Source organism: Mytilus californianus, unplaced genomic scaffold (assembly GCF_021869535.1).
Source record: "Mytilus californianus isolate M0D057914Y unplaced genomic scaffold, xbMytCali1.0.p SCAF_8, whole genome shotgun sequence".
NCBI classification, from domain to species: Eukaryota; Metazoa; Mollusca; class Bivalvia; order Mytilida; family Mytilidae; genus Mytilus; species Mytilus californianus.
Window position 1 is genome coordinate 53776080 of NW_026262734.1, and position 24024 is coordinate 53800103.

The window sequence follows — 24024 nt, forward strand, 5'->3', positions numbered from 1 at the left end:
AACCAATTAAACCATATAATTGTAATGGTTTACTGTTAAGAGTCGTAAACTTTTTATTGGGGCCCCGGCCCTATAGTGATCAGTTTGTCCGTCCGTTCGTTACAAATTTTGTCCGCTATATATATAGAAAACCGTTATAACTTCATATTTTATACTTGACATGTATATTAACTAACACCAGAGGGTGTGTCATAATGTTTTTACAACTTCCTAGGTCAAAGTTCAAGGTCAAAAACTTTGGTTTCAGTTGACAACCCTATGTCCAATGGTACAGATTCTGTCCGCTCTATATCTTGAGAACCGTTATGATTTCAAAGTTTATACTTGACATGTATATTAACCCAACACTAGAAAGTGTGTCATAATGTATGTACAACTTCCTATGTCAAAGGTCCGTCTGTCGATCCGTCCGTCCCTAACAAATGGTGTCTGCTCTATATCTTGAGAACCGTTATGATTTCATACTTTATACTTGACATGTATATTAACCAACACCAGAGGGTGTGTCATAATGTATGTACAACTTCCTAGGTCTAAGGTCAAAAACATTGGTTTCAGTTGACAATATAATGTCCTATGGAAAAATCACTCTCAGAACATACCGAGACGATATAATAACTTCATATCAGCTTATCCATACAATTTTTTTACCACTCGTTATTTACAGCGGGCCCACAGAGATCGCTCCCATCTCAATGATGTCTAGTTTCATGCTGCTTAAAAACATGTTTATATAAAAATTGTAACTGATCTTCAAAATATCTATTACAAATTTCATATTTTGAATACAGTCAAAATGATATTTGTGTAAATTTAATTAAAATTCCTTCAAGTTTATCATAGATAAAACTTTTATGATGTAGATGACCTATTCAAAACTTGTCGCAAGTATTGCAATTCAAGATTTAGGTATACTGGATTTTAGTAAACATTCGTCTGCCCTCGCTGAATTAATTATGCGGAAATCGGTAAAATATTTGATTTGTATATTTACCAAATAAATAATTAAGATTAAGTACACAGTAAATGCGATAATTATCAAACCGTTTCTATTAGGAAATGTAATACCTGGAATCCATTTTGTTTGTTTTTTAATCATGTGTTTCATTGGAGTCATTACACATAATTCCAGAACTGATTGTACAGCTTTGAAAACTCTGAAAGGGAATGCTATTTTGAAGTCATTATTTTCAATTTCAGAAATTAATTGAGATGTCATTAGTATTTTTCGTTCGATATAATCATCAATGAATTCCATTAGAACAATAATAAAAGCTGGATGGATTAGAAAGCATAAATTCACAGATTAAAAAAAAATGTGACAATTCTTTTGAACCGGACGTGTACAGGTAGGTTATATTTTTACTTGGTTTTGACATACGAACAAGTTAACATATAATGACTATACATTTCAGTTCATGTACATTTGAGTACATGTTATTGAGAGAGGAATGGATCACGATCACAATCCTTCAATTTACTGAGTGGTAACAATTACTCTTTATATCACGACCATGGGTCTTCTAGCCCTTTTCAAGTTATTTTTCATATTATGTTGTGCACCAATGTCCAAGACTTTAAGGATTGAGCGCTCACAATCGCGTATTATCCCGCCACATTATGTGTGTATGTAACAGCCACTATGTTCCGTCAGTTACTTTGTTCCGGCGGAACTTTTCAACTAGTTATTTCGTTCCGATGGAACTTTCCAACTAGTTGTTTTATTCCGAGTGCAGTCGAAAAGTTCCGGAATTAAAAAAGTAGCTAGTTAAAAAGTCCCGGAACAATGTAGCTAGTTGAATAGTTCTGGCGGAACAGAACAACTAGTTACATCGTTCCGAATATACCATATTTCGTCCTTTTTGTAGAAAGAGGGTGAATAATGAGTATCAGTATATATAAGAGCAAATCATTAATTTACAAGAATACCCAACGCACTGAAAGGGGTTTCTTTGGGGACAAATATGCAAAATTTAAGTTGTATTTCATAGCTCACATAAAACGGAATAAGTTGCATTATCATGCAAATTTAGTATTCATAGTACCCTCAACAGAGGGAAGAATACCACCCTCCTCATCTGGTTCTTTGCATCAATTCTCCAAATGGAACTTTGTGACTGGTTGATAAGTTCCGTTGGAACTTTTGGGCTAGTTTGTTAGTTCCGGTTTTGACTAATTTGGCAAAAAGGAACTTTCTAACTAGTTGATATGTTCCGTTGGAACTTTTCAACTAGTCACTTTGTTCCGGTGGAACTTTTAAACCAGAGGAAGAACAAAGTAACTACTTAATAAGTTCCTCCGGAACTTTGCGGCTAGTTAGTTCTTTCCGCCCGGAACTTTCCAACGTCGGAACAAAAGAGCATTTACATGTACCTGTCCTAAGCCACGCAGTAGCTTGTTATCCCATGGTTATTGTTGGTTACTGTCTGTCAAAACTTATTTTAAAAATGCCTTATCATATGTCTTGTCGTTAGTTTTCTATTGTTATGCCACACCTATGAGGCATTATGTTTTTCGGTCTGTGCGTCCGTTCGTCCGTCCGACCGTCTGTCCCGCTTCGGGTTAAAGTTTTTGGTCAAGGTAGTTTTTGATGAAGTTGAAGTCTAACCAACTTGAAACTTAGTACACATGTTCCCTATGATATGATCTTTCTAATTGTAATGCCAAATTAGAATTTGGACCCCAACTTCACGGTCCAATGAACATAGAAAATGATAGTGTGAGTGGGGCATCTGTGTACTATGGGCACACTCTGGTTTGGAATTGATTCATATGTGAGCCTTTTAAAGCGTCATATTTGGAACGGGTAGCATTTTTGGTAGCAATACCTGTAGTCATCCTTGTCAATTCGTCTTTGTTTGCTTATTGTCCAACTTTTTCCGTAGTTTAATAAGATGTTTCTTATTTCACATGTATGGTTGGACGTTAGTTTGAAAAGGCAAAACGACACCAACTATATATCGATCAAATCGTTGTTGACGACTAAATAGGTTTACGACATTACTGCTAGAACTCGAAAACTACAAAACTTGGATGATCAAGGAAGGTGTCCTAACAGTAGTACTGTGCTACCATCTACAGTCAAAATGTATGGACATCGAATGAAAGACACCTTATTTGATTAATTTTAAATTAAAATGGAAGTTTGAGGTGCTTAATATACAAATACAATTATCTGTTTGACCAACGTAATTGATTACAGATACATAAACATGTAATTGTAAAATTCTATTTTAGTTTTGAAATGCATGTTTAATAGGTACTGAAGATTCATATAAAAAGACGATGTGGTATGATTGGCAATGAGACTACTCTCCACCAGAGAACAAATGACGTGGAATTTCGTTTCTGAAAATTATGTCGTTTCATACATGTAACTATGTGGTTAACATGGTTGTAGTGTTCGAGCAAGACTATACAAATCTGTTATCTCGTTAATACGAGATGAATGTCGCTGGTCATCATATTCGCTTTGATACTTGGGTACAATTGCGTAGACTGAATTACATGAAATGCATTACATATGTATAGTGAATTGTGTTAAGTTATTGCGTAAAACAAAAAACACTAATGATTTCCTTTTTTTCTCTTAGGCCTCAATGGATGACAAAATTTGTATAAACGTTGGTGGAACAGTATTTAGAGCAAAGATGTCGACCCTTCGAAAGTATCCCAACACGCTTCTTGGATCAATTTCCTTTGAATCAGATTGCTACGTCAATGAGGATAAGTCATTCTATTTTGACAGGAACCCAGAACTTTTTAATACAATTTTAGACTTTTACAGAAATGGTTGCATTCATCTTCCGAATCATCTCTGTGGATTGTTATGGGAAACTGAACTGAAATTTTGGAAAATACCTCTAACTGAAATTTCCGAATGTTGTTATAAGACAGTGTCATCATATAAGAAAAGGGTGAATATTTCAAATATGTTAAGAGCCGTGTTTTTTACTCGGAACCAATCGGAATGCACTTCAACCTCTGTCTTAGGAAAATGTTGTCATAGACTATGGCTGTTCCTTGATGAACCGTCTTCGTCCATTTGGGCCAGAGTAAGTTATTTTGTAAACTTTCAATAAGATATATGTTGTTTTTTAGCACAGAAGTACATGTATAAATAACGCCGTGAGTTTATTTATATAAAAATCGGCTCCTTACATGATATTTCAGATCAAACAAATATGAACGACGGACTAATGGTATGCACAACAGTCTCTCACATCTTTCGTTAATATAAATCAACGTGCAGACATGTTTTACGTTTTTCAAATCTCATTCTCTATGGTGACAAAACATAAAAAAGTCAATCAACTCAAAAGCTCACCTAAAAAAAAGACCAATCAGGGTGATATAGTTTCGATACTGTTGTAAATTCATTTAAGATGGGCTTTTAATTAATATTAATTCACACATCTGGTCTTTGCATCGGAAATAAGCACATTTATTTTAAAAACAAGTTGGCATGTTACGGTTTATTCTCGTATAATTTATGAGGGCTTGATTCCAAAACCCTAACTAGAGGGATTGTGCTTGATCTTCGTATGATGAAGACATAATCTTTTAAATTCAGTTTAATTGAGGTCTGGAGCTGGCATGTCATTAACTGCCGATAGTCCTTTAATCATTGTCAGTTTGCTAAGTTTCTTCTGATAACTTTTTTAACATCGGAATCTGACTTCTTTTGAACAGAGTTTTACTATGTGTATTGCTGTGTGTTTGTTCATTCCACCATAGGGAAACGTGACGGGTCGAGATCTCACAAAACATGTTACAATCCGCTGCATTTATGAGACTGTCCCAAGTCAGGAACATCTAGCCTTTGTTAGTCTTGTGTGTGTGTGTTTTTTTTTTTTTATTTTAGTTCATTTATATGTTTCGAAGTTTAGTGTGGCGTCCATTTCGCTGAACTAGTATACATTAATGTTAAGGGTTCAACTGAAGCCCGCCTCCGGGTGTAGAATTTTATCGCTGCGTTGAAGACCCTTTGGTGGCCTTAATTGGGCTGGGTTTTTTTTTTTTTCTCTTTTATCGGGATTTTGTATCGTTGACAAATTCCCAGTTTCCATTCACAATTATATTTACTTTTAAAATATATGTTTACGTTATACTTTTGGTAGTTTTTTTCATTTAAAGAGATGTCGGAATTACCTCAATCAGACAGCAAATCAATCACATTTAAAACAAATATAATTGTCATAATGTAAGACTTGGTAATTCTTCCACCTAGTCAGAAAACATTAAAACTTTTGAATATTGTACAGATTGGAACGTCTCTGATGCAAAACTGAACTAAACTAAAATTGCAAATGGACTACTATGATTGCAATGCATCAAGCTCTACATAGGGTTCTTGCTTCATGCGACAAAACATTATGTTTTCAGGCTGAGTTGTCTGACCATTTTTGGGGATACTTAGTAAATATTATACAGTAATATTTTATTAAATTATATATTTCAGTTTATCTGCATGCGAAGAGAAAGTAACATGCTATATGAGACTCAGAATCGCTCTAAAATTAGCAAATTACATTAAAATTATATTCGACTTTGACTTCGACTTTGACATGTTTATTTATGTTTACGCTTATAAAAGTTTAAAATAATAGATGATTAAGAAAACAAAAGTTTAAGGCATGCAAAAGAAATAATATTTGTTTATAAACTCAAATTTCAACGTTTCGAGTGAGATCTGATTTGTAGGTCTGATCTTGTTCCGCGTTTGACTTAAACGATTCCTGGATTTGAAAGAGGACATTGCTAGATAATAAAAAATATATGTCTCTTTGGCAATCATACCACATCTTGTTTATAAATGCATGATAATTTTATTTTCTGCAAAAAAAGCACACAATGTGTATGTGAATAGTTGTATTTCAATGTTTTTTTGTATTTTCTTTTAGGTTTTCAGTTTCGTATATTTAAGCATAGTTTTAATTTCTGCAAGTTTACCATGCTTGATAACACATCCGGGAATTCGAATAGAACACACAAATACCGATGCATTTTTGAAGAAGGCTGAGTATATAAACTTAAAATTTTGGATGAACAAAGATAATCCAAAAGAGATGCATTTGGCAACTAGTGAACAGCCTATTTGGCTGTATAGAACGAATCTAGCAGTTAATGTCTTCTTTTCAGTAGAGACAGTATTTCGCTTTTTAACATGTCCATTCAGGAAACGGTTTTTGAAAGAATGGCTCAATATTTTGGATATTTACTTGTTCGTCATTATGTGGATACGATATGGAGTTATACAAAACTACAGGAATGACTTAATAACTAACATACGTTTGGCTTACTTCCTTTGCTTTTGTGAAGCAGTATCGGTGTTGCGTCTCTTTAGATTTTTTCGACTGGCAAAACAGTACAGTAGCCTACGGATATTGTTTATAACTATAAAAGACAGTGTAAAAGAGCTGTTGTTGCTTCTGATCACATTTATTGTCTTTGGTTGGATGTTTGCAAACTTGATATATTACACAGAAATAAGAGAACCAGAATCGTTCCCAAATATGTTAGTCGGCTTTTGGTGGTCAGTTGTAACCATGACGACTGTCGGTTATGGAGATGTTTATCCTGTTGGTCCATTAGGAAGGGTAGTTGGAGTTTTGTGTAGTTTGTGCGGATTATTAGTTCTAGCTATGCCAATAGCAATCATTGCGAGTAATTTTGATAACCTATGTAGGCAAAATGAAGAACGGGAGGCTTACGCTAATGTGCAAATGAGCCATAAATCGAACACATCAAAAACCGCATGCAATACTTCAAGCATTAACCCAGCTAATAAATAATCAATAATTTGGAATAAACAAATGAATAGATGCCATACAAATATCCAGTTTGAGGTTATTCGAATAATGTAACCATCTAGAAAGTAAAATGTCTTATGAAAGGTCGATATAGTTTCCGTTGATTGAATTAAAAAAATAATAAAAGAGTAAAGATTGATGGTTAGGCGTATTATTTATATAGAAAAAAATCAAATTTTAAATAGGATCATATACTTTAACTTATTATTCCGTATGTCTACTGTATATATGTTGTTCAGCAAATCATGTTCTTTCATTCTGTGCATACATTTGTTATTATTTCATTGTGAATTATTTGAATTGTGTGAAGCAAGGCTGATGTGATTATATTCATTTCTTGAAAATGCATAAGTGGTTTAGTTTGTCGAATCCATCCTCTTATATAATTTTGTACATCTCTTCAGAAATCGAAGAACACAATAATAATAATAATAATAATAATAAATTCTTTACTTACAGAAGGTTACACAGTTAACAAAACAGTTAATCCGCCCCGTAGCCTTTTAATCTAAATAAGAATACACAATTTTTAAAAGACTATAATACATAAACAAAAGCACATATATAGTACAGGTAGACAATTGCCATTTACTTAAATACAAAAGTATTTTTTTATAGTTGAATTGTTACATTATAACGGCAAAAAGTTCTTTTCTTGTATTTTCAAGAGATAAGCTTGACATTTTGGTTAAAAAAAAATATATATACTTTTACTTTCTTTCAAAGTCAAAGGCAAGGAATTCCACGACAAGGTTCCAGAATACATAAATGTACTTATACCATAATTAGTTTCATATCGTTGAACAAATGTATTATTTTGGAAAGATGATCCTAATGCGTATTTTTTAACAACTAAGCAACTTAAAAAATGTTCAGATAAATAATCAGGTGCTAGATTTTTCACACACGTATATACCATCATTGACATGAAATATTTAATCATTATAAATGGAAAGCCATCCTAACTTTTTAAACATAACTAATGAAGAGGTATCAAAACCTGCATTCAAAATGACCCCTGGTGCCCTCTTTTGTAACTTTTATAATTTGTCAATATTAGTATTTGAAGCATTCACAAGAAATAAATCATTGATAAATATTATAAAAAGTGAAGGTCCTAGTATGGAACCCTGTGGAACTCCTGACTGAACTTCTCTGAAATGAGATTCAATATGCCATGATCTTTCTCCTCTTCTCGTTATACTGTTGTATGAATTTCCATTTTTCACAAATGTAAGAAAATGTGTATTAGACAACCACATGCACGTTGTTTTTTTATTTGTACTTGGCTTTATAAGAAATCGTTGACAAAAGATTTTTTCACCATTCAAAAAATCAAACAATATGTCAGTCAAAGAATGTATCATCGTCTGTACTATAAAAATATATCTCGTACCAAATATAGTAAACCTCAACTAATTTGCCATATTCTTAAACCAACAGGAATAAGAATCTGATGATGTCCAGATTAGGCGGAGGGTTGGTCATCCACAAACATGTTTAATGCCATCCCTGCCATGGGAATTGTAATTATTGTTACCTTCTATATCATTTCGTCTATTGTGGACAGTCGTCAGTCTCATTCTCAATCATACTGCATTAGTCTCATATTTATAACGATGTTTTCATCAGTCGTTGGGTAGTTAGAAGAAATAATACCCGGTGAAAAAACAGATGATTCGAAAATGCCCATTGATCGATGATTTGGACCTGTTGGATATGCAAAAAACTTTTTTACAACCGCATCGGTGGTCTGGAAGTGTACTTGCTTTGAGTGCGGAACTCTATGGTTAGATTTTCTGTCTGGTCGAACCAGTGATTTCAAATCCTTGGTAATAGCATTTAGGTGAAATTGCAAATACCAGTTGAAACGAACTGTTTCCTTATATAGTAAAAGAAAGAATCATAGGTTCACGACATAAAATTGTTATCTTACTGAAATTTCAGGCATCGTTTGCTGCTTGGCATTACCAATTCATCAATAATTTGAATTTTGTTTGTGCATACGTTTGTTCGCAGTTAAAATTGTAACAGAAGAGAGTATGCTCGTTTTTAGATTTGTTTCTGTCTTTAATCTTCTGGACGTGTTAGAAGGTTAAAAATCGAGTTTATCTATACTACAAATTGAAAGTTAGGATTCCAATTATTAAACGAGGATAGAACCATAAGAGACAATGCTGATACATGTATATAAGTCTATAATTGTCTGGTATATGTTTTTGTATGGGTTGTAATAATTACGGACATTATTGGTTGGGTGTAATAAAAATAAAAATCTACATGTATCGTTGTTTTAATTTTTCAATGATACAATATTAGTTTTTCTAAATTCAAATTCATATGGAAATAAAGGGGATAGATATGGTGTATAATTGCATGGCACCAAATCACTACGCACAAGAACTAAACACAAAAGTCAAGGGATGACACTTGTACTGCTGTCATTTATCCCTCCGTCACAATGAGGTCATGAACTTAAGCAAAACACCTCAATAACGCTTCCGAAAACACCTGCGGGTACATTTAACGCGCCTATGTGATCGGATTTCTTTGCAAGTAAATATACAGAAACAAAACTCCCACGTACACTACCAAAGCGCAGATGAAGGTAGTTGTTGAATTACTTGACAGCAACAGAAATATATATCTGAACAGTAACAAATTCGATAAACATAGATTGATAGAGAAAAGTAAAGTATATTATAATATCTTTCAGAATAGTCTGTAACAATATGAGAGATTACATTCCAAATTCAAATAAATCTTGTACGTTTTTTACAAACCACTAGAAACAACCCTGTCAATGTTATGGAAATGCAGGGATATTGGGTATTTATACAAGACACGAAAAAATCCCCTTGTATGTCTGTCTGACAAGGATCACTTCACTTAGGTATGAGTATCGTGGTAAATTAGTACGAGTTCAATTCTGTCGTACGAAATCTAAATTAAATTTCGTACTTTTAAGAGTACAAGTGTTTTCTATGCTGGTTGATTCATCATAAAGGTTGCATTAAATTTGGTATATTTTTTGTCCCCCGCGTAACGCGTTGCGGGGGGACATGGAAATACCGGGCGTCCGTCCGTCCGTCCGGTCTTGTTAGCGCTCTCACAGGTACAATTCTTGCCAGATTTTTTATAAAATTTATACTATAGGTTAATATCAGCAATATCTCGGACAATTTCTATAATGGGGACGATCGACTTTTTTAAAAGAGTTATGCCCCTTGGAAATATTAAATTTATTGAAAATGGCCTCGTTAGCGCTCTCACATGTACAATTCTAACCAGATTTTTTAAAACTTAATATACTATAGGTTAATATCAGCAATATCTTGGACAAGTTCTATAATGTTGGAGGGTCAACTTTTTGTTTTAATATGGCCCGTGGACATATTAAATTTATGGAAATGGCCTCGTTAGCGCTCTCACGGGAACAATTCTTGCCAGATTTTTTATAAAACATATACTACAGGTTAATATCAGCAATATCGCTGACAAGTTTTATAATGGTGGACGATCGACGTTTTTAAAAGAGTTATGCTCCTTGGAAATATAAAATATGTGCAACGCGGGGGACATTGTTAATATCTTTTTCAACATTTTATTGTTTCACATAAAGTTCCATCGATGTAAATTATAAAATATACAAGTTTCATAATTCATTATTTCACGGTTCTCCATCATTTGAAAAATCCAAATCACGTTATGAGTTCATTTTTGGCGCAAAAAGATATCGCCCTGTTAAACAACAGATGGACTTGGTGTTTATATAGCAATTCAAATTATTGTTTTTAGGAAGTTATAGCGAGACCCGTATACAATGTATTATATAATTTTCATATTATACTTTTTAGTAACAAATGTAAAACAATAAACAAATTCAGAAAAAATTAAAAATAAATAAAAACTTCTCCTAGTACTGTTCAACTTCCGATTATAATCTAAAATAAAAAAAGTGTTTTCCGGCAAGCATATTTAATAGCTATAATTACAGCTATTAAATATATTTACAGAAGAAGAAGAAACAATTTTGGAGTTAAAATAAAGTTATTTAGAAAATAACATTTTCGTTCCGCATATTTATTCGGACTTTGTCTTTTTAATTTATGCGGTGGATCACCCATTTCAGCTTGGTGAAGATTTCAAATGAGCAGATCTCATTGAGCTGGTACACGTAATGCCTGAGTTTGAATGTGACATGCTAAACATATCTTATTGATTGCAGGTTAACACCACTTTTAACTCTATAGTGCTATTTCGTGGCGTTCAGCTTTTTTGGGTGGAGGAAGCCAGAGTACTTGGAGAGAAAAGTAAAATAACAAAAATACCGAATCCGAGAAAAATTCAAAACAGAAAGTCGCTAATCAAATGGTAAAATCAAAAGGGCAAACACACCAAACGACTGGATAACAACTGTCAGATTCCTGACTTGGGACAGGCAATTTCTCATGTAGAAAATGGTGGTTTAAACCTGGTTTTATAGCTAGCTAAATCTCTCACTTGTATGACAGTTGTATAAAATTCCATTATATTGACAACAATGTGTGAATAAAACTAAAAAAAACATATGTAAAAATGTCAAAAATAAGGGTACAGCAGTCAACATTGTGTTATAATCTTTATCACTATAAAAACAAAAAACAAATATGTCAACAAAGAAAATCAAAAAAGCATATAGACAAAGCACAAAGCAAAAACGAAAGACAAGAATACAAAATTTTACCATAGCACAATAACACAATGATGGGATCTATAAGTACCGAGTCACGTCAAATGGGTATTACCAAAAATAGACTAAACAGTAAAAGTAATAAATTTCAAAGACAAATAAAAGAACACTATAACACGCTATTAAGATGATAAACAATGTCAGTGTCTAGAATCTATACTTCAAGACCATCAAGTATTATTTTTTAAATATTTATCAACAAGGTCTTGATATCTTCTGTTGAAACTTTTAAGAAAAAAAGATGAGACATCCTTTGACATAACCCTGGTTAATCAACTTTCTGCTCAGACACTGGTGACGTTTTACAAAGAGAAGCTGCTTTTCAATAGCACTCAATAAATGTTTCTCATACATGTATACTAGATTAACTATGGTCGATGTATGGTATGATTGTACAGTGGACATAGAAAAACAAAGGATATGGGGTATCCATCCGTGACACTAAATCAGTACATTTTCAGCAACAACAAAAAAACAAAAACACACACACACACAAAGTAAACTTAAAGGATCAGCGCTTTTATTGCTGTACTTCATCTCAAAATCATGGTGAATCCTTCAACGCAGAGAAAAAACTTTCACCTCACTGCAATTTTGAACTTCAAGATTATGTAGTGTATTTGTCGATCTGTGCTAATATTGTTGATAATTCTATGCCATTGAAAACTAGTTTCGTTATTATATTGGTGCTCTTTGGTGAAATGTTTTTTTTCTTCAATGTTCTCTTTTTTCAGCTATCAATCCGTCAGATTATTGAAAAGTTAATTTGAGCTGGATTTACTGTAAGTCCATTTACAGGTAAATTTTATTAATCACTATGCCAAAAAAATCACGTTTCTCCAACAAGAAATTATTAACATCAAATGTTGGAGAAACGTGAACACACCGTTCATGATTACTGTACTTATTGTGTATAATCTAAATACACAAAAGTATTGATTTAAAATAATGTATTTGTAAAAGTTAACTTAAGGTGGTACCCAACACCTTGACTAATATTAATTTGGCTCGTTTAATTTTCATAAAATTTTGACAAAATGTTTACTTTGACCCTTTGACAAAAATATAAAAATTTCAAAAAATTTGAACCAACCACTTTATCAGAAAAATTTCATTGGTTATATAGCAGTTTGACAAACACTAATTTTGATCATTGAGAAGCTTAATATTTCCTTAACAACACAACGTAATTAAAACGTTTAGCTGATTTTTACAGAGTTATCTCCCTGTAGTGTTAGGTACCACCTTAAATGATCTCGTGTTACGTAGGAGTACATATTACTTTGTAAAGTGCATAATTGACCATGATTCTAAATTTTAATTTCGAAATTAGAAAATGAACCTTTCACAAAATCGTCACCATATAGCGCTGTGGTGCATCTTTATTGCTTTAATCCTTATCATTTTTGACGTTGTCCTTATCTGTTCATTGACTTTGCAATTGCTTTATCGTGGTAAAAGGGAGTAACCATTGTGTATCCGAAACTCCTTATTGATCCCAGATAAAAATGCGTTTTAACTTTCACAGAATCTTAATCATATAATGCCAATGTGCACCATTACTTTTAACTACATTATATATTTAAGTCGTATCACGTCGAATATACATCAATATTCCTAGAGATTGAAAGTGCATGTTGTAATACAAGCACACTTTGTCTCTCTGGATATAAGTGTTTATTGGGGTTCATATACTTGTAATGTAGAGAGAGGACGTAATTCTTTTTAAAGGGTATTTTTAACATGCATAATAATGACAAATCAGAAATGCAAGCTTTGATTTACCAACTTCTACAATTTGGACGTTTTGCAAATTTAAATAGGACGATTTTTACATGTGACGACATGTGAAATTATTGTGCATGATGTTTAAATACACGGCCACGTCATCTTCCAAATGGAATGTTATTCGGAGGATTCTTCCATAGTTAACATTTTGCAAGTCAAATTATTGCAATAATCCTATATGTCACGATTTTCAGTGACAGGCCAACTCCCCTACCCTTCATCCGGATTATATACGATGCAGAGCCGACTTACTGGGTAATTATGTTTCTGAATTTGTTCTGTCTTAGCTATGGATGATTTATGTTGCCATTAGACGTAAAACAAACAATCAATTCATCGCCAAGATTGATTCGGTTCAATATTCAGACTTGTAGGTTCCACGAAAACAAGGTACTTGTCCGCTTTATTGACCTTATATTTTTGTTACAGAATTAAACGATAGTGTTACGTTTAACCTTATGTATTGTAACATAATTAAGCGATATCAATATAATGTTTATTTAAAAGGTTTATTTAAATAGTTATTGAGGATTATAAAATTTCGAAAGCTTTAACTTATCCTAACAAAATCTTAAATTAAATCACTTTATTTATTTTATCGAATTCAACCTTATGGTATTAGATTATTCTGTCCATTTTTGTAATGGAATGAAACATGAATTTTTCAATTATGGAAAAAATAATTAACTTTTACAATACTGCCTGATATTGATTATTGTAGTATAGCTATGATGACTCGCGGATGTTGCTTATGACGACTAGTTATAAAACCAGGTTTAATCCACCATTTTCGACATTAGGAAATGCCTATACCAAGTCAGGAATATGACAGTTGTTTTCCGTTCGTTTGATGTGTTTGAGCTTTTGATTTTGGCATTTGATAAGGGACTTTCCTTTTTGAATTTTCCTTTGAGTTCGGAATTTTTGCTTAATAAATATAATTTTTTACAAGGTTGCTGCACGCCAAATATGACAGATTCTGGTGTAAATAAGACAGACTGATATGTATATCAGTGTAGATGTTCATAATAGACCTATATAACCCGGATAAACTCCTTTATTCTGACAGCCCATTAGTCCGACAGCTCATTAGTCCCACGGTCCCCTGCTTTTTATAGAAATCCCATGTAGTCCACCAAAGAACATTTCAAAGATTTCGATCAATTGCATGGTCATTGCCATTAAATTTGCATAATCAGCATACAATCTGTTTTAGGAAAAATAAAGGGGATCTGGATCTTTATAATTGATCTAGAGCCCGGAGTTTCCAGAGGAAGTAGAAACTACATGCGAGTCAGGATATTGTTTGGAATGTTCACAAAGATGGCGAAGGGCCTATAAAAAAACTACAGACCACTTTAAAACTCTTTTATGTTGTACTTGTGTTTGAATTGTTACTTTCCATCCACATCTTTGGCTTACATATCTTATTGTTTTACACTCACTTCAAAGGGACCCTCGCCCCATGAGAGACTATATCCATGTTATACATGCAATTGTTTGCACGTTTCCTACTCCGCAGCTCTCAGGTTTATAAAAACAATTGTGTTTGAAATAGAACAAGAATCATCAATAACGATGTAAATCTTGGACATGTTTAGCCATTTCTTCCCCCCCCCCACCCCCTCCCCGCCTTAATCGATAGCATCAGGTCCATAAAAGTCCACAGACTTATGGTAAGATAAAACACTGGTACTTATCTCAGAATTTTGTTCCTCTGTCTACTTTTACATAATTTTTAAAGATAGATTATCGATGTGTTTTTTTTCAAACGTGAGGGTGTTTCTCATTAACATTCTCACCAAAGGGAGACAGCCATGAGATGAGATGTGGCTGAAAATCATACTAGAGTTTGAAAGACCATTGATGATCTTCTTGTCGCTATTGTGTCTATGACGTCTTTGATGTTTACATTGATAATGTCAAATGCGCTCTTATAAGTTTCTGACGATAATTTTCTATTTCAAGTGAGAAGCGTGAAACGAAAAATTATCACAAAAAAAGATCAAAGAAAAAACACACAAAATAGCAATAAACGGCATATAGGTAAAAACTCAATTCTGAGACAAGTGACGTGGGCATAAAAATAATGACAACTGCTCAATGAGAAAAAGTTACAACATTTAAAGATATTAATGATCAAAAATTGAAAATTAAATGATATTTGCATTATGATAAATACCAACTCAAAATATTGACTGATGTTAAAATACTCAAAAAATTAAAACAGGTTTGATGAGTATTAATCGTATATCGATAGGCATAAACTAATAAAAGGTTTAAGGTGGTACCAAACACTTTGACTAAAATTAATTTGGCTCGTTTAATTTATATAAAATTTTGACAAAATATTTACTTTGACCTTTTGACAAAAATATAAAAAATTCAAAAAACTTGAACCACACACTTTATCTGAAAAATTTCATTGGATATATAGCAGTTTGACAAACACTAATTTTAATCATTGAGAAGCTTAATATTTCCTGAACAATAGTACGTGATTAAAACGTTCAGCTGATTTTTACAGAGTTCTCTACCCGTAGTGTTATGTACCACCTTAATCACTATAATATAAATAGACTACTAGAATATTTTCGCTCAATATTGAGTAAGTCAATAAATTTAGGTACAAGAAATTGTAGAAACAGTATGCGTACATTGTAGGGAAATATTACCCCAAAAAAAATTACGATCTTTAAGAATGGTCGCTACTCTGTTTCAAAATAACAAGCTTTTTAAAAGACTGGTATAAACTGATAGCATATAAATAAAAGAAATAAAAAAGCAGAAAAAAATGAATGGTCCGTGTGCTTGTTTTCGAGATATAAGCAATTGAAAATTTTGCGGGAAATAATTCTCTCTAGACTTTCATTCATTTACCATTGGCACCCTTTTTCTTTCAAAACATATGAAGAAATAAACAAATATTTGTTATGATTTTCAAATATGGCTTTTTATACTAAATGTAATAAAGTTATGAAAAAAGTAGGGGTTAGCGGGGAATTTTTTGATGGCACTACATGGATAAAACCAGAGGAATCCGAATATCTGGCAAAAATTCGAAAACAAGAGGCGCGAACATCCTTAAAAACTGTTCGTAGCACGTACTAATAGATTAAAAATGCTCCCACAATGTTCGAATACTGTTTTTATCCTGCAGTTTAGAAACAATTATACATACCATATTCGTACATTTGAAAATTTCAAATTTATTTTCAACGTGCTAAAAAAGGGAAAGAAAAACGCGTACGCGGCTCGCTAATCTTTCCTCCTGATTCGTGTCGAAAATAAAAAGATTGATTTTATCCTGCAATTTATAAATACGCTTTAATACAATATAGTCGTTTACCTCCCAACACTACACTTTGATTCTTGATGCATTCAAGTCACCTGAAATAATTAAAAAAAAGGCACCAAATATCCGCCATCAGCGTATATAAAACAAATTATGCACATGTTCATTCCTCACTTTTCTATGGACGGAAATGTTTTATTATAACTATCCACTTTTGACTTCTGGGACGGAACTATTTTGTTATCTTTAAAAGTGATTGAATTAATAGATAGTTTTCTTTCTGTGTCCTTCTCTTTTTGAATCTCGTTATAACTTTCTCGTTCATTGTTTTTCTTGTACAGATCATCAAAATTTCCAGCAATGACTGCTATCGGCATAGCTATAACTAGTAATCCACACATTGCACACATCGCCCCAACGAAACGACCCAAAGCCCCTGTTGGATACATATCACCGTACCCTACGGTAGTCATGGTAACCACTGCCCACCATAATCCATCCAACATATTTGGAAAAGTATCCGGTTCTTTGATTTCAGCGTAGTAAATCAAATTTGAAAATACCCATGCAACTATTAGAAACGTCAGCAGAAGTAGACCCAATTCCTTGACACTTGCTTTCACTGCCAAAAATAATACTCGCAAACTGTTGTACTGTTTTGCAACTCTAAAAAACTTAAGTAAGCGCAATACAGAGGCAGCGGAACAAAAACTGTAAAAGTACATCAAACTTTCAAATTTTTTCTCAAGTACAGCATCAACGTTCGCAAACATATCTACCATAAAGCGTGACCACATTGTTATGTTTAAAAACGTATCTAGAATGTTCAACCATTCCAAGAAAAATCTGCTTTTCGATGGACACGTTATAAACCGTACTAAAGATTCTAATGTGAAGAAAACAATAATAAACACGTTTAATTCGAAAAGCCAACTCGGTTCAAGCGTAGTGGTAAACATGATTTCTTTCGGATTATCGGTATTGACCCATGTGTCAGGAGTGAATAGGAAAAACCAGTAAATCGACGTATCATTGTAAAGATGTATTCGGAGGTTTGGGTGTGTTTCCAGGCATGGTATAGTTGCTGACACAATAACTATTACAAGGTATATGATGCTGAACACCTACAAAAATTAACACATGTCTATACTAGTTGTTTTTTTTTTCTAAGAGAGCTACCATTTGATTTTTAGGGGGCTAGGATGAAAAATTTTGTCCTGCCTATTGTTTTAGTTCTAACACTGTCCTACCTTTTTAGTTTTCACTCTATTCGGTCCTGCCTTTTTTTTTTATAAGTTTATAGATTTTTCTTTACAGAAATTGTCATCCTGCCTTTTTTTGCAAAGTTGCTCATCCTGCCTTTTTTTTACTCAATACTCCTGTCCTGCCTTTTTTCAAATTTCATCCTAGCCTCCCCCCCCTCATAATATCAAATGGTAGCTCCCTTAAAAGAAGAATAAAATCAAACAATATCTGATTCGAATCTGAAATGGATTATGATTTAAAACTACTATAATTATACTATTGTTTGGTTATTGTATGAATAATGTAAAACACTTCAAACAGGAAAACCAACGATCTTATCTATATATGTGAAAAACGAGAAACGAGAAACATTTATGAACCACACCAACAAACGACAAACAACTGAACAACAGGTTCCTGACCTAGGATATTAGGTGCAAACAAAGCAGCGGGTACATACAAATTTATTGCTGCATCGAAAACTAAGAGATCTAATGAGCCCTGTAAAATATCTCGGAAACTAAATAATCAGGCTTTAGGAAGGGATAATGATTTATTTACGTTTTCTATTCTCTTTTCATGTAAGCAACCTACAGAATTGAAGACCACTCCTTTCAAAAGTCCTAACAAACACATACATGTAATTATGTTCAATTTTAAGGTAACCGATACGGACGACTTCTTAGAAATTAACGAAAATTTGCAAAATTCTGGAAAAAGCCAGGTTAAGTCCTGCTATACATATTGATATTGAATAGATTCTATATAGTTATAAGTGGCCAATGTCGACATTCGGCAAGGCTGAGGGTGAGCGATACACTTTGTGCCAGGCTCATTACAACCTTAACATTTACTTACTCTAGCATATCTAGATGAAGTAGGTTCGTCGATTAACATCCATACTTTGTGTCGAATTTTATTTATTGGAGTAAGTAAGTATGTCATTGCTAATGGCTTTGTCGCAAATATTTCTCTTAACTTTGCAGCTGTAGCTTCTTTCTCTTCATATTTGATGTAAGTTTGGAAACAACATTCCGAAATATTTGTTAAAGAAATTCTCCAAAACTCCAATTCAGACTTCCATAACCATCCGCACAAATGTGTTGGGAGATGGATAACACCATTTCTATAATAGTCCAATACCGTATTAAAAAGTTCTGGATTTCTATCAAAGTAAAAGTATTTATTTTCTTCATCGTAAAATTCTGATGTTGTTGTTATAGATCCTAACAAAGTTTCAGGAAATCTTTGAAGAGAAGATAATTTCGTCTGAAACAGTGTCCCACCGACGTTAATGTGCACAATCGTCATGTTAAATATCGTCGATCATTAACAAAATGTTTTAACATTTAACAAATTAACATTTTATTTTTCGACCAGTTGTTTATTACATCCAGTTTATGACAATAGTTTAAATTTACTTTTTTTCAAATACTGTCCAGATCGATTGTCGATAATATAAAGTATCACTATGATTCCATTTAATTGCTGGTCTATATTATAGCAATGCTGCTCTTCAATTCCAGGTTTTTCGGACTCAATTTCAGATGTTCAAATCAGATCCCGCTTGACCTTTTGAAATCGGAATTTTTAAAATTATATCCTTCAGAACACTTTCTACTATTACCTGTAAAGCGAAATGTTACTTAATGTAACTATATACATGCCGAAATCTTATATACGTATCACTAATGTACTTAATCCAAATTAATCCCATCATAAATGTTGTTTTAATACTTTGATAAGGCTTATTGATCGTTAATAGGACATTTAAAAATTCAATATAAATGTAAAATGACATACACTATTGTTAATAGGTATTGAATTACTGATTATTCAAGTCTATCTAATGCCAAGAGCAGAAAACAATACCAGTTTCTTTTCAATGACAAGATAATCTGAAATAACCACTTAAGGATGTTCGCGCCTCTTGTTTTTAAATTTTTGCCAGATATTCGAAAGCCTCTGGTTTTATCCATTTAATGCCATTGAAAAATTTTACCCACTAACCCTAACTTTTCTTTTCATAATATAATTACATATAAGTAAAAAAGCCATATTTGAAAATCTTATAAAATCCTTGTTATTTTTTCATAGTTTTGAAAGAAAAAAGGTGTCAATGTTAAATGTATGAAAAGTCTAGAGAGAATCATTTCCCGCCAAATTTTCCATGGCTTATATCTCGAAAACAAGCACATGGACCTTTAATTTTTGTCTGTTTTTTTAGTTCCTATATTTATATACAATCAATTTATAAGTCTTTTAAAAAGCTTGTTATTTTGAAACAGAGAAGCGAACATCCTTAAAAGATTATAGATTATATGCACCTGAAGCGCTTTTTGGGATTGACCTTTATCAGGAACACTCAAACCTATCCATTTGAAAGCCAGGGATGTATAAATACGCTGAAACGTTAGGAGCAATATGGGTCATTTTCAAAAAATGTCAAAATTTGAAATTGCAAATCTGAATCAAACATTTAGTTACTAATTCAAATAACCCTCTTCATATGCAAATCGAAACTAACAGTACCTATATATGGAACAACATATAAAAAGATGCAATCTTGATAATGTCATACAAGAATATATTGAAAACAATTTTGATAATGGTGCAATATTTGTCTCTCATGTTACCATGTTGAAAAGAAATCTCGAGTTATTAAGAAAAGTTTTCGAAATTTTTTTAAGCTTGTTTTAATAGGCAATAAGATGGGTTTCAAGAGCAAACACTTCTATATATTTCTTTCTGTATACTGATAGATTATTTGTCAATTTTCCATGTTGAACTGGAAAATACCTTTAAAAATTGGTTTTCAAAGGTTATAAAAATAACCACAAGCAACGCAAGTCTAAGATAGTAATTCATCATGTTAACGTTCAGCATTTGTTTTCTCTTTCTAACAAATCCAACATCAAGTTATTTCCTCACATGCATGTTGCTTTACTTTTGTCTTTCTTTTGTTGGTAACAGGAACGTTCGTTAACAATATATAACCATATATAGTTATATATAGAGGTATAGGGGGAGGGTTGAGATCTCATAAACATGTTTAACCCCGCCGCATTTTTGCGCCTGTCCCAAGTCAGGAGCCTCTAGCCTTTGTTAGTCTTGTATTATTTTTGATTTTAGTTTCTTGTGTACAATTTGGAGTTTAGTATGGCGTTCATTATCACTGAACTAGTATATATATTTGTTTAGGGGCCAGCTGAAGGACGCCTCCGGGTGCGGGAATGTCTCGCTGCATTGAAGACCTGTTGGTGACCTTCTGCTGTTGTCTGTTCTATGGTCGGGTTGTTGTCTCTTTGACACATTCCCCATTTCCATTCTCAATTTTATATGAAGTTATATACTGTTACCCCTTTTGTCTATCCTGTTTCTGGTAGCAGTATTGCATTAATGAGTTCAAACAACCAAACATTTCATTATGTGTGCTACTGTATGTTATCATAAACTTTCTAAAGACGTTTCTGTCGAATATTGTTAATCATGTTACTGTAACTATAGTAAGTAAACTATAGTAACAGGATGGACATAACATAATAGACAAATTTCTTCATTTATGAACAATGCTGTTGTGAAATAAATACTCCGTTGATGAAGTGATAATGTTTTTTCTGTTGTGATATTGGGCTATTATAAATAAATACGTTGGTAACAGTATAGACTTGACTAAAGGGTTACCACTATTTTTGTTCGCTAAATGTCTTGAATTTTCTCTTCACTGTTATGCAAGAAACATTCTGTGTTAAATTTTTAGGATGACCGCCCGCCCGCCTGCAGTGTTCTTTTGAAATCAGCAGTGAATAGTTTCTATATTCATAGGGGGAAACAATTCAACGGTTGATTTAGTAGAGGTAACAAGAAAGACATGCACTTCATGTACGCCAATTGAATTTAGTTTGTAGAAAAAATGTTACACAGAATTACAAAGAAGCTGTGATTTTTCATTGGAGTTATTATCAACATTATAAAATAATTCTCTTTGCAGATAGCAAAGCAATAAAAAAAAATTGGGAAAAAAAAAATTTGAAATGTGTTACCCTGACACTGTAAGGACGTAAATTACGCAAACATTTGACTTAAACATATTTTAATCTTATCAAAATAGATATAAATAGTGTTTATTATTGAAGTTCCTAATAATGAAGCCCACACACTTTCATTTAAACACTCACAACTGCATTTTCCTTTAATTTTGTTTAGCATAGGAGTATACTGAAAATGCGACATTTTTTTTAAAAACCCATATAACCAAAAATGACATTTACAAAATAGCAAGATTCAGAAATTTTATAAGGGGGAGGGGGGCATTGACTGTCATGAAAGGGGGACGCTCCAGTCATTCCTCAATGATTCCCTATTTAGTCAACCATTTGTTTTTTACTTTAAGGGAAACCCCAGTCCCCCCCCCCTTTTAAAATTTGCCTCTGCTACCTTATTATTCTATTATTGTATGGTAATTCTTTTTTTTTCGAATTTTTTCAAAGATATTTAAAGGCCTAGTCTAGTGCTAGGCAAATAATTTTGACATACAGCTGCGTTTGTAAGAATTAAATTCCAACCTGTAAAACGGCTATAAGACCTACACATGAATTAAGTAGTTGATCTTGTATGTTCTTTTATTACAGTGACATCTTTCTTTTACAATATTCATTTAAACGAAAATACAATACAATACAATACAGTTATTTTATTGTTAATAGTACCAGTATAAAACTTTCGTTCTACTAAATCATATTTAGACGACGAGAGGGGAAAAAAGGGGAGATTCAAAAAATCTTAACGAAAAAATAATATGTGAAGGTTACAAAATCTAATTGCGGACCTCTGGTTGTTCTTCTAGTTTTTAAAGTAAATTCCATTGAAAAATCAGTATATATTCTTTGTAGATCCAAAAACGTGAAAATGCCTATTTGGGAAAATTATCACCTATATATAAAGAACAGTTAGATTTAATCGGACCTATATTACAGAAGTTATACATGTTTGTTGGTGTTTTTACTGTTAATAATGTTGCCCTTTTATAGTAAAACTTGAATCTTCACAAACGCAACTGAATATGAAGACAGTATAAAAAAAGATATAAAAATCCCCGACATGACTATAATTGAACACATGTGTTGAACTTTAGATCTTTTGTATTCTCCAACGTTTGACTGGTGTGTGGAACTAAAGTTTCAAGCAGTTAAACCCACTATAAAGAGGAGCATCCGTTGCGTGTATTTGGAATTATTTATAAATACGTAACCGCATTTGGTCGGAATCCGGATCCCTATCTGGAAAATATTACGTTAGAGAACCCTTGTTCATATATAATCTGTTGTAGGGCAAAATTTCAGCCTAATTTCCCCATACCTTAACTTATTTCAATGGAAGTCGACCTTCCTGTTCTTTATTCCGGTCCACCTAACTTTATGATTTATTGTGATGTGTTTCTGAACATGCATGAAATATTTGCCAATGGACATAAAGCATTCAAAATTTATCAATATTTTGCTATTTTCGTGTCGTTGGGTTTATGTGTATTTATAACTTTTTCATTGTTTTGCTTTTTAAAGCCCTACCTAAATCCAGCTTGTGATTTTGATATAAGTTCCATGTAATCGGCAAATTTTGTTAATCTCGTATTCAGGTCAGATGTGAACAGTTTGCCGAGATTTGATATTAGGGTAATGGCTCGATACGAGTCTGGATCACCTTTTTTTTTGTATACAGGTTGAATGTCCCCTAAGGTCCAAGACTCTGGTATTAAATCATCATCCAATATCAAATTAAAACGTTTGATGGATTTGATATATTCATTTTCAATATCGTGCAGGCCGGGTGCCTTTGAATTTCTATATTCTTAATAGCAAATAAGATTTCTTCTTCATCTATTGGTCTGATCAAAATATCGTGTATGTGCTGACTTTCTTCAGCATCAAATTCAAAGTTCAAATCGGAACCATTATCGTTTGCGTCATCATCCTGGATAAGCTTTTTTTAAATCATCAAACAGATCACTCAAACTGACTTCCGACTTACTCTTTTTATTTTTGCCGCTTAATTTATTTTGAATTTTCCAAAATTCTTTCGAGTTGAATTTAGAGGTTTTTCTGATCTCTTCCTCCATCCAGAAAGAGTAATCAGAGAAGTCTTTATCATAGGCG

General features: G+C 32.8%; 2 protein-coding genes across 2 annotated transcripts; one reads left to right on the forward strand and one right to left on the reverse strand.

Annotated features, from left to right (window-relative positions):
• The first annotated feature begins 3599 nt into the window (after nucleotides 1–3599).
• On the forward strand, nucleotides 3600–7075 carry LOC127711824 (potassium voltage-gated channel subfamily C member 3-like). Its single transcript, XM_052217976.1, has 2 exons — nucleotides 3600–4055; nucleotides 5904–7075. Exons 1-2 carry the CDS (start codon nucleotides 3600–3602, stop codon nucleotides 6792–6794), a joined length of 1347 nt encoding a protein of 448 aa, XP_052073936.1. The 3' UTR covers nucleotides 6795–7075.
• Nucleotides 7076–16423: 9348 nt separating this feature from the next.
• Nucleotides 16424–19183, reverse strand: LOC127712802 (potassium voltage-gated channel subfamily C member 3-like). The gene is made up of 2 exons (XM_052219413.1): nucleotides 18731–19183; nucleotides 16424–17751 (listed from the first exon to the last, which is right to left on the reverse strand). The coding sequence occupies exons 1-2, from the start codon at nucleotides 19181–19183 to the stop codon at nucleotides 16798–16800; spliced, it is 1407 nt and encodes a 468-aa protein (XP_052075373.1). The 3' UTR covers nucleotides 16424–16797.
• Nucleotides 19184–24024: the final 4841 nt, after the last annotated feature.

Coding starts and splice junctions, on each gene's coding strand:
- LOC127712802 (XM_052219413.1), bottom strand. CDS start 19,183: ATGACGATTGTGCACATTAACGTCGGTGGGACACTGTTTCAGACGAAA. Junction 17,752..18,730: donor CTTCATCTAGATATGCTAGA/GTAAGTAAATGT, acceptor TAATTTTTGTAG/GTGTTCAGCATCATATACCT.
- LOC127711824 (XM_052217976.1), top strand. CDS start 3,600: ATGGATGACAAAATTTGTATAAACGTTGGTGGAACAGTATTTAGAGCA. Junction 4,056..5,903: donor CTTCGTCCATTTGGGCCAGA/GTAAGTTATTTT, acceptor ATTTTCTTTTAG/GTTTTCAGTTTCGTATATTT.